The sequence below is a fragment of the Odocoileus virginianus genome, chromosome 10 (genome assembly GCF_023699985.2).
Source record: "Odocoileus virginianus isolate 20LAN1187 ecotype Illinois chromosome 10, Ovbor_1.2, whole genome shotgun sequence".
NCBI lineage: Eukaryota > Metazoa > Chordata > Mammalia > Artiodactyla > Cervidae > Odocoileus > Odocoileus virginianus.
Window position 1 is genome coordinate 53,277,714 of NC_069683.1, and position 12,231 is coordinate 53,289,944.

A 12,231-nucleotide genomic window follows, 5' to 3' on the forward strand; every position below is an offset into this window, starting at 1 on the left:
AGCTATTGATAATGCAGGGAATTAAAATAAATAATATAAAAAACAGCACCTTTAGATTGGGAGATCAGGGAAAGCTCAAAGGATGTGAAATTTGAGCTGATATCTGAATGACAAGAATCAGACTTGGGAAGAGAGATGAGCTAGCCAATGCCAAGGCCCTGAGCAAAAATAAACATTCCTGGTTTGAGGAACTGAAAGAGCCACTGTGTCTGGGGAGTACTGGGTAAGAGAGTGGTATGGAGTGAAGACATTGTCCCTTCCTCCAGGAACTTGTGATGAAATGGAGCTCAGTAGTCATAGTTTCTGACACTTCTCTTTTAGCATAAACTTTCAGATGACTTAAAATTTAAAATAGTCTGCAAAGCAGAAGTCAGGACTTTTTAAAAAGAATTAAAATTCTCCATTTTTTTTTCCCCTGTAGGCTATAGTTTCCTTAGCTGTGATCAAAGGGATTGTGTAGCAATGTTAGCCTCTGAGAGGAAGCAGATATTATGCACATTACATAGAAAGAGCCCATGCTAAGAAAATTAAACTGTTCTCCAAAATCAAGGCTTACTTATCCTTCCCAAACTCGAATTTCCCAGGTCCAGTACGAAGTAGATAGCCATTGAGCCACTCAGGAAGATGTCCCTGGACTCGAGCTGAGATGACTTGCGGAGTCTCTTCCACCGTGGTTAGAAGCGGTGCAATGCATGGAAGAGTCTTCCCCTGAGCAAAGATCACTGTTTTCTGATGAGTATTTTCCATGTACTTCTTCAAAACTGTGAAGAGGAAATCAAAAGCACAAAAATTTTCCCAGTCTTCCATAAACATGCCTGTTTCTCCATAGACAGTCTCATCTACTGGTAAGAGAAATGTAAACCTAACACCAAATACAGTCTCCAAATTCGTCTCCTTCCTTATTCTCAGACCATCAACTCTTCAGTTCTCCATTTTTGAACCACAACACTCCTTTTTATATTTCTACAATACAAATCTGCTTAATTAACTCAGGACTTAAATTACCATTGCTACCATCTCTCATGGTTGAGTAATGCTGGCCTTTTCACAAGACTGAATCTACATGTTAACCACAGATATGCTAATAGCTACACCTCAGTGTTTAATAAAAAATGCCCAGGACTTCCCTGGCATTCCAGTGATTAATGAAGACTGAGCTTTCTCCTCAAGGGCAGGGGTTTGATCCCTGGGTCGGGGGACTAAGATCCCCACACGCCACACAGCTTAAAAAATTAAAGAAATATAAATAACCACCATTCGATATTATCACAATTACATTAATCTCAGTACTTTAGACACACTAGAATGTGATTCTAAAGGTTTCACAGGATTTATGTGAATTTAATAGGATCTGCAATTTAATTTCTTCTATTTTAATGGTATACACATGAACGTACACGGCATTTCCTAGGAAAGAGGTGTTATAAATTAAATAGTGCACTGATACCTGTTCTGAAATTAATTCAAATTCAAAAGCCACCAAAAAATTATTTTAAAATAGAGAGCTGAAAATTGTCCCTATTATTTCATATGTATTCAGTGTTCACAGGCAATATTGCCTAACACAGAGGGGTGGTCAAGTACATAATTAATTGGATACTATAAGATAATCTTTCATTTTAAATCATAAAACTAACAGTGATATAGAAGTCTAAACTAGAAAACCAAACTAAAACATAAGAATACTAGCCTCTTAGCAAAATATTTTACAACATTGCATCTATTATCCCACTTCTTTTTTTTTTTGATGGTTATCTATTTTTTTTTCCATTTATTTTTATTAGTTGGAGGCTAATTACTTTACATCATTACAGTAGTTTTTGTCATACATTGAAATGAATTAGCCATGGATTTACATGTATTCCCCATCCCGGTCCCCCCTCCCACCTCCCTCTCCACCCGGTCCCTCTGGGTCTTCCCAGTGCACCAGGCCCGAGCACTTGTCTCATGCACCCAACCTGGGCTGGTGATCTGTTTCACCCTAGATAATATACATGTTTCAATGCTGTTCTCTTGAAACATCCCACCCTCGCCTTCTCCCAGAGTCCACAAGTCAGTTCTATACATCTGAGTCTCTTTTTCTGTTTTGCATATAGGGTTATCGTTACCATCTTTCTAAATTCCATATATATGTGTTAGTATACTGTAATGGTCTTTATCTTTCTGGCTTACTTCGCTCTGTATAATGGGCTCCAGTTTCATCCATCTCATTAGAACTGATTCAAATGAATTCTTTTTAATGGCTGAGTAATATTCCATGGTGTATATGTACCACAGCTTCCTCATCCATTCATCTGCTGATGGGCATCTGGGTTGCTTCCATGTCCTGGCTATGATAAACAGTGCTGCGATGAACACTGGGGTGCAGGTGTCTCTTTCAGATCTGGTTTCCTTGGTGTGTATGCCCAGGAGTTATCCCACTTCTTTAAAATCTTTCAAAAATTCAGTTTAGAGCACTTGAGACCTTCTCAGAGATGTAGGTTCAAAGCACGTGCGTACTAAGTTGTGTCTGACCCTATGGACTGTAGCCTGCCAGGCTCCTTTGTCCACGGGATTCTCCAGGCAAGAACACTGGAGTGGGTTGCCATTTCCTTCTCCAGGGGACCTTCCCAACCCAGGGGTAGAACCCCACACCTCTTATGTCTTCTGCATTGGCAGGCGGGTTCTTTGTCATTAGCACCATCTGGGAAGCACCATAAGTAACCAATTCTGTCAAATCCAACTATTTCCTTATTTCCCAAAGAAAATTCACTTTAAATGTCCTTCCCACTAGTCTATCCCTAAAGAAGTTTTTTTTTTTTTTCTAAAGAAGTTTTATCTGTTGTTCAAAGTCTATCTAAATGCTACTCCCTTTAAGAGGCAGCATGGTATAATACTTAGAAGTGTGAACTTAGACTCTTACTGGCCTGAGAATCCTTGGGTTCAAATCTTGGTCTGTCGTTTTCCAAATAACTAACCTTGAATAAGACCATCTCTCTGGGCTGCTTCCTCTTTCTAAGATGGATAATAATAAGCCTTATTGCTCCCAAGGCTATAAATAATAAATGAGTTGGGTTATATAAGTTTTTTAGAACACAGGGCTGCACTCAATATGCCAGCAAATTTGGAAAACTCAGCCACAGGACTGGAAAAGGTCAGTTTTCATTCCCAAAGAAAGGCAATCCCAAAGAATGCTCAAACTACCACACAATTGCACTCGTCTCACATGCTAGTAAAGTAATGCTTAAAATTCTCCAAGCCAGGCTTCAGCAATATATGAACCATGAACTTTCAGATGTCCAAGCTGGTTTTAGAAAAGGCAGAGGAAACAGAGATCAAATTGCCAACATCCACTGGATCATCAAAAAAGCAAGAGAGTTCCAGAAAAACATCTATTTCTGCTTTATTGACTATGCCAAAGCTTGACTGTGTGGATCACAATAAACTGTGGAAAATTCTGAAAGAGATGGGAATACCAGACCACCTGACCTGCCTCTTGAGAAACCTGTATGCAGGTCAGGAAGCAGCAGTTAGAACTGGACATGGAACAACAGACTGGTTCCAAATAGGAAAAGGGGTACCTCAAGGCTGTATATTGTCACCCTGCTTGTTTAACTTATATGCAGAGTACATCATGAGAAACGCTGGGCTGGAGGAAGCACAAGCTGGAATCAAGACTGCCAGGAGAAATATCAATAACCTCAGATATGCAGATAACACCATTCTTATGGCAGAACATGAAGAGGAACTAAAGAGCCTCTTGATGAAAGTGAAAGAGGAGAGTGAAAAAGTTGACTGAAAGCTCAACATTCAGAAAACTAAGATCATGGCATCTGGTCCCATCACTTCATGGCAAATAGATGGGGAAACAGTGGCTGACTTTATTTTGGGTGGCTCCAAAATCACTGCAGATGGTGACTGCAGCCATGAAATTAAAAGATGCTTACTCCTTGGAAGGAAAGTTACGACCAACCTAAACAGCATATTAAAAATACAGAGACATTACTTTGCCAACAAAGGTCCATCTAGTCAAGGCTACGGTTTTTCCAGTAGTCATGTCCGGATGTGAGAGTTGGACTGTAAAGAAAGCTGAGCACAGAAGAACTGATGCTTTTGAACTGTGGTGTTGGAGAAGACTTGAGAGTCCCTTGGACTGCAAGGAGATCCAACCAGTCCATCCTAAAGGAGATCAGTCCTGGGTGTTCATTAGAAGGACTGATGTTGAAGTTGAAACTCCAGTACTTTGGCCACCTGATGCAAAGAGCTGACTCAATGGAAAAGACCCTGAATCTCTGGGGTAGGAGAAGCAGGTAATCTTAGGTATACTAAAATTTGAGAGCCACAAGATTAGAGGTATCAAGAGGATGCTTTGAAACTTAGAAAAGGAAGCCCTCTGGTATTTATCTTGTTACTTTTATTATTACATGCATATTTACCTTATTCTCCTTCTTAGGTTACAATAAATTCCCTGACGTTGGGTATTTTACTCCTCTTACTTAAGTAAAATGAATACCTTGATCAGGCATTTGTCTGAATAGAGATTCATCAACTTAAAACGCTTTAGAAAGTAGTTACATGTTTACATGTTTATATGTTCCGGACTCCACAGCATGCAGGTGGCAGTTTCTTAGACACTCTTCACATTTCCCTTAGTGTTTGATGTTGTAATCAACATTTTTTAATGTTCTTCCTGTCTTAGCTTCTGAGACATTGCACTTTTCTAACTTTTCTGCTCCTTCTTTGTTTGCTTTATACCAGCTTCCTACTTATTAGCTGAAAACCATGGCCAAGCTACTAATCACTCTGTGCCTCAGATTTTTCAATGATAAAATGGGGATAAGGAGTATAAAAGGTGGGTAAAACTTCCCATGTTCATGTTCCTTCCTGTTCATGTCTATTATCATAATTAAATATAGTAACAGTAGATAATTTCAGAATAAATCCCTTTATTGACTCCTCTCAACACTCTCCCTTGGTAATCTTGTCTGTGTGCATGTATATGCACTCAGTCATGTCTAACTCTTTGCAATCCCATATGTCAGGAAGCATTTAACAGGAGGCTTCCTGTGTGCTGTTTTGGATCTGTCAGGAATCCTCTGGTCCTTATTAATTCCTGAATATTCAGGAATTAAGAGAAGAGGCACGCCTTTCCCAGGGCTGAGGAATCCAGGCATTTCTCATTACGATGATAAGTATCCGCTTCCCTTTTTATGAACCATAGGGTAAAAAGTGATTGTTTACAACTCTCTGTCTTTGATAGGGATTGCCTTATGTTTTGTAAGTCTGGAATTTTAATCTTTACCTGTGCTGAGAGTAACTACCTTGTAAGACAGTATATATGCCCACACCATGTTGATTAAAACACCTTTGCTCCATCAGAGCTTGGGTCCCCGTGTCTGTCTTTCTTTCTTTCCTTCTCTCTTTCAGGCTAATTCCTTGGAGCACAGAAGCCCACTGAGTTCACTTTCTTGCCCGGGCATCTAAGACCCTCTGGAGAAGGTGCACTGTGCCTTCACCCCTTCAAGAGGGCACCTGGTGCCTACGTGCAGCAGCGCAAGTTCTAAGAATAGAGTTTTATTGGCTCTCCACGTAAACCAGGGGATATCAGCCTCTTTCTCTCTCTTACTTTCTTATCGTCGACTCCGGACCACCAGGTTCCGGTCCATTAAAGGACCAACAAGTGGCTCCCAGAAACAGGGACTCTGGTACACGTGGCAAGATTCGGACGGAGTGACCCCAGAGGGCCTGTTGAAGCTGGTAAGTATTAAGACATGGGTCAAACAGCTGGAAAGCCCCATCACTTTTCTACTTTAGTTTATCAGTTATTTAAAGTTCAGGGATTTTTGGTTTCATGCCAGCGAATAGAGGCTTGCCTTCAGACAGTGGTATGTAACCGTTGGTTCCCTGATGAAGGTAGTTTTGATTTAGAAATTTGGCATCAGGTCAAAGAGAATGTTGAACGAGCCGTCAGACAGGGAAAAAAATATTCCGATAGATTTCTGGCCCCTGTGGGCTCTCATTGAAGCTGTGATTCTGCCATAACAGAGTTCTGCCCTCCTAATATTTGGCAACAGGCAGAACACTTATTACATGAATATGAATTAGACGATGATACCTTACGAAAGGCCCAATTAGAACAGCATATTTCAGCATTTTCCTACCAACCCTGCCCTGGTTGCTCCAAGTGCTCCTTCCCTGCTGGAGGGCACATATCCCAAAGTCTCTCCCTCGATAGAACCTAACGATTCTGACAATGATTCCCTTAAGACACCTTTTAACATTAAAACTGATAACACCTTTCTGAATAAAAATAATCTACCTCCTTCACAACAGAGGCTATCTGAGTTGCTGGCTTTGCAATCACAAGTCTCTGAAGCTGGAGGTTTCTCCGCCTTTCCAGTTTTAAGAAATGTTGATGCTCAAGGGCAAATAACACCTCAATATGAAGGTATTAACCTTTTTCACATGCAACAAGTGAAAAAGGCCATAACTTTGTATGGCCCACATTCGCCTTTTACTAGAGAGATTCTAAACACTATGGCGTCTTCTATTGGAAACTTTATTCCCTATGATTGGTGAATTTTAATAAAAGCTCTCCTTAAACCAAGAGAGTATCTTCAATGGACAATGTGGTTTCAAGATATAGCCAGAGATCATGCTAACAAAAATGTTCAAGCTGGCGCTCCCCAAAACCAAATTACTTTTGGAATGTTAACTGGCACTGGACAATTTGATGCCATAGAAGCTCAAATACGATGCCCTCCTTTGTTGTATGATCAATTAAAAACAGTGGCCCTTGAAGCTTGGGATCAAATTACTCCTCAAGGGGAGCCTACAGGTAGCTACATTAAAATATTGCAGGGACCTAATGAAACATGTTGATTTCTTAGCTAGATTAGAAACTGCTATTTCCCATACAGTAATTGGAGAAGCTAAAAGGCGACTAGAGAAATTACTTGCTTATGATAATGCAAATCAGGAATGTTAAAGGGCTATAGCCCCAATTCGTGAGACAGGGACTATTTTTTATTATTTGAAGGCTTGTCTCAATATAGGATCAGAAACTCAAAAGATGCAAATACTGGCTGAAACAATGGTTGCCGCCTTAAGAAAAGGAAAATAAAGGATGCTCTACATGTGGAGATAAGTACCATTTTAAAAGGAACTGCCCTAAGAAAGCTAAAGAGAAAAAAAAAAAAAAAAAACTCCAAAAATCTGCCCTCGCTGCCATAGAGAAATGCATTGGGCCAAAGAGTGTAAATCTAAATTTGATATTGAAGGGAGACCTGGTCTGGGAAACTCCAAGCAGGAGACACCCCAGGTCCCCTTCAACAAAAACCAGGGGCAAATTCCATCTTTTCCCTCAAACCCTCAACATCCGACAGTGCTGCCTTCGATATACCAGCCCTAAATGACTTTCTCCTTTACCCTCAGCAGTCCCCTCTAGAATACCTACTGGACTTTTTGGGCCCCTGACCCCACAAACCTTCAATCTTTTACTTGGCTGATCTAGTTTCTCCAAATGGAGAAAATAGGCTGCAAGTGTCAGACATTTTTATCTCTCTCAAGCAGCACGAGGAAACAAACTAGCGGTTTTTTTTTTCTTCTCTATACAAATTGAAAAGGAGGTTTCTCTTAAAATACTGTGTTGCCATAATGACACCTGGTTTCACTTGAAGTAAACTATTCTCAAACCCTGAGTTAACCAATGCATTTTTCTTATGGAAATGTTTGTCTTAAGCTATATTAATGAACTATGTATTTACCCCAGATTCTTTAAGTTGGTTCTGCCTAAGACTCAGAAATGATTTGACAAACCGGTATGTTTTACTCTTGCAAATGTTCTCTTAAGCAATGTTGATGAAACTGTATTTGCTTGGAAACCTGCCTTTCTTCAAGATTCATGTCAATAATTTGGTGGTCCAGGACTACTCACCTGGTGCCAAGGTTATCTCAAAATGCCTGTTGTGGGTGAGGGGCCTGGTGTTATTCTCTTCAGTTTTGAGACATTTCCTTTCTCTAATTAGCAGACTGCTAGTAGTTATATGACACCTGGTTAAAGACTAGCAGGGAGGCACTCTTTCTGCCCCCTTCTGATGCCTATGTCAGAAGCTATCTCCTTTATACTTTAATAAAACTTTATTACAAATAAATCTCAATTTGAGAACACATTACAAACTTCTACCGATTTCCAATTAGCTTTTCTAAAATATTTTGGAGAAATTTCATTTCACTATCCTTCTGGTAAGCTGTGGAATTTCTTCAAAAACACTGAATTTATTCTCACATTTCTTTTATATAGATGGGACTAAAAACGCCAAAGCTTCATTCTGGTCTCTCAAAAAATATAAAGTCTTTTATACTAAATTTCATTCTGCTCAACAAAATGAATTATATGTTCTTATTCAAGTTATTTGCCTACATCCTTACCCCATTAATATAGTCTCTGACTCTATATAGTCAGTTATTGTATTAAAAAATATAAAAACCTCCACCATAAACTCCTAATTCGATTAAAACAATGGTCCTGCCTATATTTCTAGATACTTTAAACAATTTTTACAATATTTTTCTATTAAACACATTACAGGTATTCCTTATAATCCACAGACACAAGACATAGTCGAACGAACACATCACACACTAAAGTTACAAATAAAAAAATTAAAGAAGGGGGAATACACAGGAACACTACTGTCTTCCTTATCTAAAGCAGACTTTATTAGATTCCAACATAAGATATTTTCTAAACCTGTAACTATTGTTAATACAGCTTTATTTATTTACAAGAGCAGAACGACATTTCAAGGAATTGAAGGACACTTCTTTTCCTCTGCCCATTTGGTACCAAGATGGGTTCAATAAACAATAGAAATCTGGGGAATTAATCTTACAGGGAAAGGGGTATGCTTGTATTTCCCCAGATGGATCCAACAAACTTTTTCCTTGGAAAATTCGACCCAAGGGGGCCCCCAGCATTCAAAATGGAGACAAAACAACAAGAACCCCAGGAGGAATAAATTCCAATACAGGCCATGGCGGCTCTAAAGATCTCCAGAAAGCGCATCAACCCTATGCATCAACCTATGCATCAAACCTATGATCTCCCCACTTGGGGACAAATAAAAACCCTTACTAATAAAGCTGAAGATTTGATCTCTCAACAGGGAATGCCTCAGAGTCCTGAATACATTTTCCTGGCAATTCTCAGCTTGCTAGCCTATGCCTCCCCCCATTCGAGCTCTGATTAATCAGACTCAACTGGGCTTACTTACCCAACCCCCCTTTTTTTGCAGGTCATAAAATAGACGGAGAAAAGACCGATAGTATCAACCAATGACTCCACCCATATGCCCCCTCCCTGGAACCGTCACACCCTGGGGAGAAAGAAAAACTAACATTTCTTTAGGTTATGAAGTCCTTCCTTTGTGTATGGGCCCAGCAGAATTATGCATAAATGTCAGCTGACAAACTTGGGCATTTGTCCTGCCTCCAAAAGAAGACTATCGGACATTGCTGCCCTTTGTCTGTGAACCATGTTTACTACTGAAACTTCAGGGAAAGAGTTAGGGAAAGAACAAAAAACATTATGTAAAAGGTTACTATGTTGAAACATTACCATGACAAAGGACTTCTTGGCTGGCTTGCTGTGGAATGGCACCTCCTCCCCCTCCTCCAATCGTCCTCCAAACACAAATTGGGCCTGAACAATGGGACATTGTATCATCTATGCCAGAGCTTATGGGGCTCTCCTGCCCTGCTTAGCCCTTAATATGGCTAGAGGCCCCATGTCAATCACCTTCAGCTGTCAGCAGCTCATGGGGCTCCAGATCCCATCCAGTTTACTCCTGTGTGAGGTAAAAAGATCATTTCTATGTGTGCTATAATGTGAAAACAGGAAGCACTGCTACTAATCCTCTAAGCACAGATCTGATTATATCATAAATTCCTCCATAAAACCTTTCCTAATGATTCCTCACTGTCTACCAAATAGGGTCTAAACTACTTGGCCAGGCATTGATGCAATGCACAGTGTCACAGCAGCCCACCTGTCCAGATCTGCCTCTCACTAACACCTTCCCCTCCAGCCAAACTGGTCCGCTCTTCAGTTCTTCTTATTATAATTGTACACTCTTCCTCACCTAGAATATTTCTCATTTCCTTGAGGTGATGCATCCTTCAAGTTGGAGTGCCTCCTCATCCTTCAATATGTAGTGCCCATATCACCTGCCTCATAAACACAATATTCCCATTTTATAGTAAGAACTGATTTTCCTTAGTCTGAAACCACACAGCATCTGTTTTAGCTCTTGTGTGGCATTTATCTTATTCTATCTAATGTGATAAAGATGAATATACCTTATAACTTCTACACCCTGTACTCCGAGTACAGTCTTGTTTTGTTCCCAATCCAGTACCTAATACACTGCCCTGCATAGAGCAAGCATACGTTATTGAATTAAACAACTTTAAAGTTTTTAGTGCATATCAGTATGATTTCTAATAGCTCTGTATCAGCTATTTTCAAGAAATAAAATCAGGTAAGAGGTTGTAGCTTCAGTAGAAAGCTACAAAACAATAAATAGAATTTTTAAAGCAGTCCACCAGAATGCAAATAGAAGAACCAAACATTTACATTAGAACAAGTAGCAGTGATTTTTAGTTGAGAATTTCTAAATAGTGAATACCCTTCCTATTGCAGATCCAAGAGAATTTCTAAACCCTGAATCCCGCCCCTGTATGTTGCATAAAATCTACAATCAGAAAGGCTGTTTGCCTGACAACAAGTAGACAAATCCTGGCTCAATCTCCTTTAACTCCCACCTCTGCAGTGGGAGTTACTGCCTGAATCTGTTCCACACAGACTGAGAAACTTCAGAAGCCCCTGGTATTCTTCAAGAAAGAGTCACAGAGTCCTAAGTTCAGGAAAAGGAGAGAGAGGAGAAGGAAGGGGCAAATCCCCTACCTGGGATCCGGCGTACTATCCTAGAAAGGAAATCAAGTGCAATGGTAGAAAAGCTGCTGACAGAACGTAGAAAGATTTGAGAAAACATTTTTGTGTTGAGTTCTGCAGCAGCAGATCCTGTGTTTCCCAAATCCTCACGCTGACTGGCAGTCAAAAACTCACTTCCTGGGCTGTCCCTGGCTCACTGACAGAATAGGAGGGGGTGGGGTTGGGGATTGAGGGGTGGGGCTTCAAAACATGTACAATCTCTCTTAGTTTCATTCTCAGGACAAGTATCCCTACAACCTGTTTATGATAAATTGCTGCTTGAAATACTGAAATTGGACCACCAATAGTGGTCTCCCTCTGTAAACTTTCCTCTTTCAAATCTGTCCACTGATTAAGTCAGCTGACCCAGGGTATCAATTTCATCGTGCCACTCCTTCCCTCTGAATGATTCAGATTTCCTTTACAGAATAAAGTCCAAATTTAATCTGTCAACAAGACTCTACAATCTGACCACTATCTACCTTTCATCCTTTGTCTCTCTGCCCTTCTAGCATTTCTTCTTTCGTTTCCTAGTCATTTAATTTACAAAACATTCTCAACAATCTAATATGAATAAAGCCCTGTGAAGGTATACCCTTAAAAACAAATAACCATACATCATTTTATTAATATAACAAATATTTCTGAGCTCCAATCTACCTAATTCTGTGCTACAAATTGAGAACAGATTCTATCCTGCTCTCTAGCAGTGTAGATGATACACTATTCCCTTTTGTGAATTCTCAGTCAGCTAAAATGATTTGCCAAGTGTTTTTATTCTTCTGTGCCTTTAAACAAACTTTACCCTGCCTGAAATACCCTCCTTCTTTCCTTTTCAAAAGCCCATTTCAAAATCTACCTCTGTGAGCCCCTTGCCAAAGCCTTCTAATAACTCCCACTAAAAGGAGTTAATAGCAGTGCCACAGAATTTATTTGGCTGCACTGCGTCTTCATTGTTGCACAGTCTTTCTCTAGTTGCAGTCGGGCTTCTCATTGCGGTGACTTCCCTTGTTGTGGAACATAAGCTCTAGGCACATGGGCTTCAATAGTTACCGCCTGTATGTAGGCCCAGTAGTGGTGGCACATGGGCTTAGTTGCTCCGTGACATGTGGAATCTTCCTGGACCAGGGACTGAACCCGTGTCTCCTGCATTGGCGGGTGGGTTCTTATCCACTGGAACACCAGGGAATTCCTGGCGTTCCAGGAAATACTTTTAACATTGATATAACATGTCCTCCCAGCAAAGACATGTAAGTGCA

At 40.2% G+C, this 12,231-nt stretch overlaps 1 protein-coding gene across 1 annotated transcript in view; it reads right to left on the bottom strand.

The window, feature by feature from the left end:
• The window catches only part of BCO2 (beta-carotene oxygenase 2), a 69,842-nt gene extending 58,742 nt beyond the window's left edge, over nucleotides 1-11,100 (bottom strand). Inside the window, exons 1-2 of the mRNA XM_020882268.2 lie at nucleotides 10,946-11,100; nucleotides 557-761 (exon numbers count right to left, since the gene is read on the bottom strand). Coding sequence (XP_020737927.2) covers nucleotides 557-761; nucleotides 10,946-11,033 — 293 coding nt within the window. The 5' untranslated portion in view covers nucleotides 11,034-11,100. The remainder of the gene's footprint in view (nucleotides 1-556; nucleotides 762-10,945) is intronic.
• Nucleotides 11,101-12,231: the final 1,131 nt, after the last annotated feature.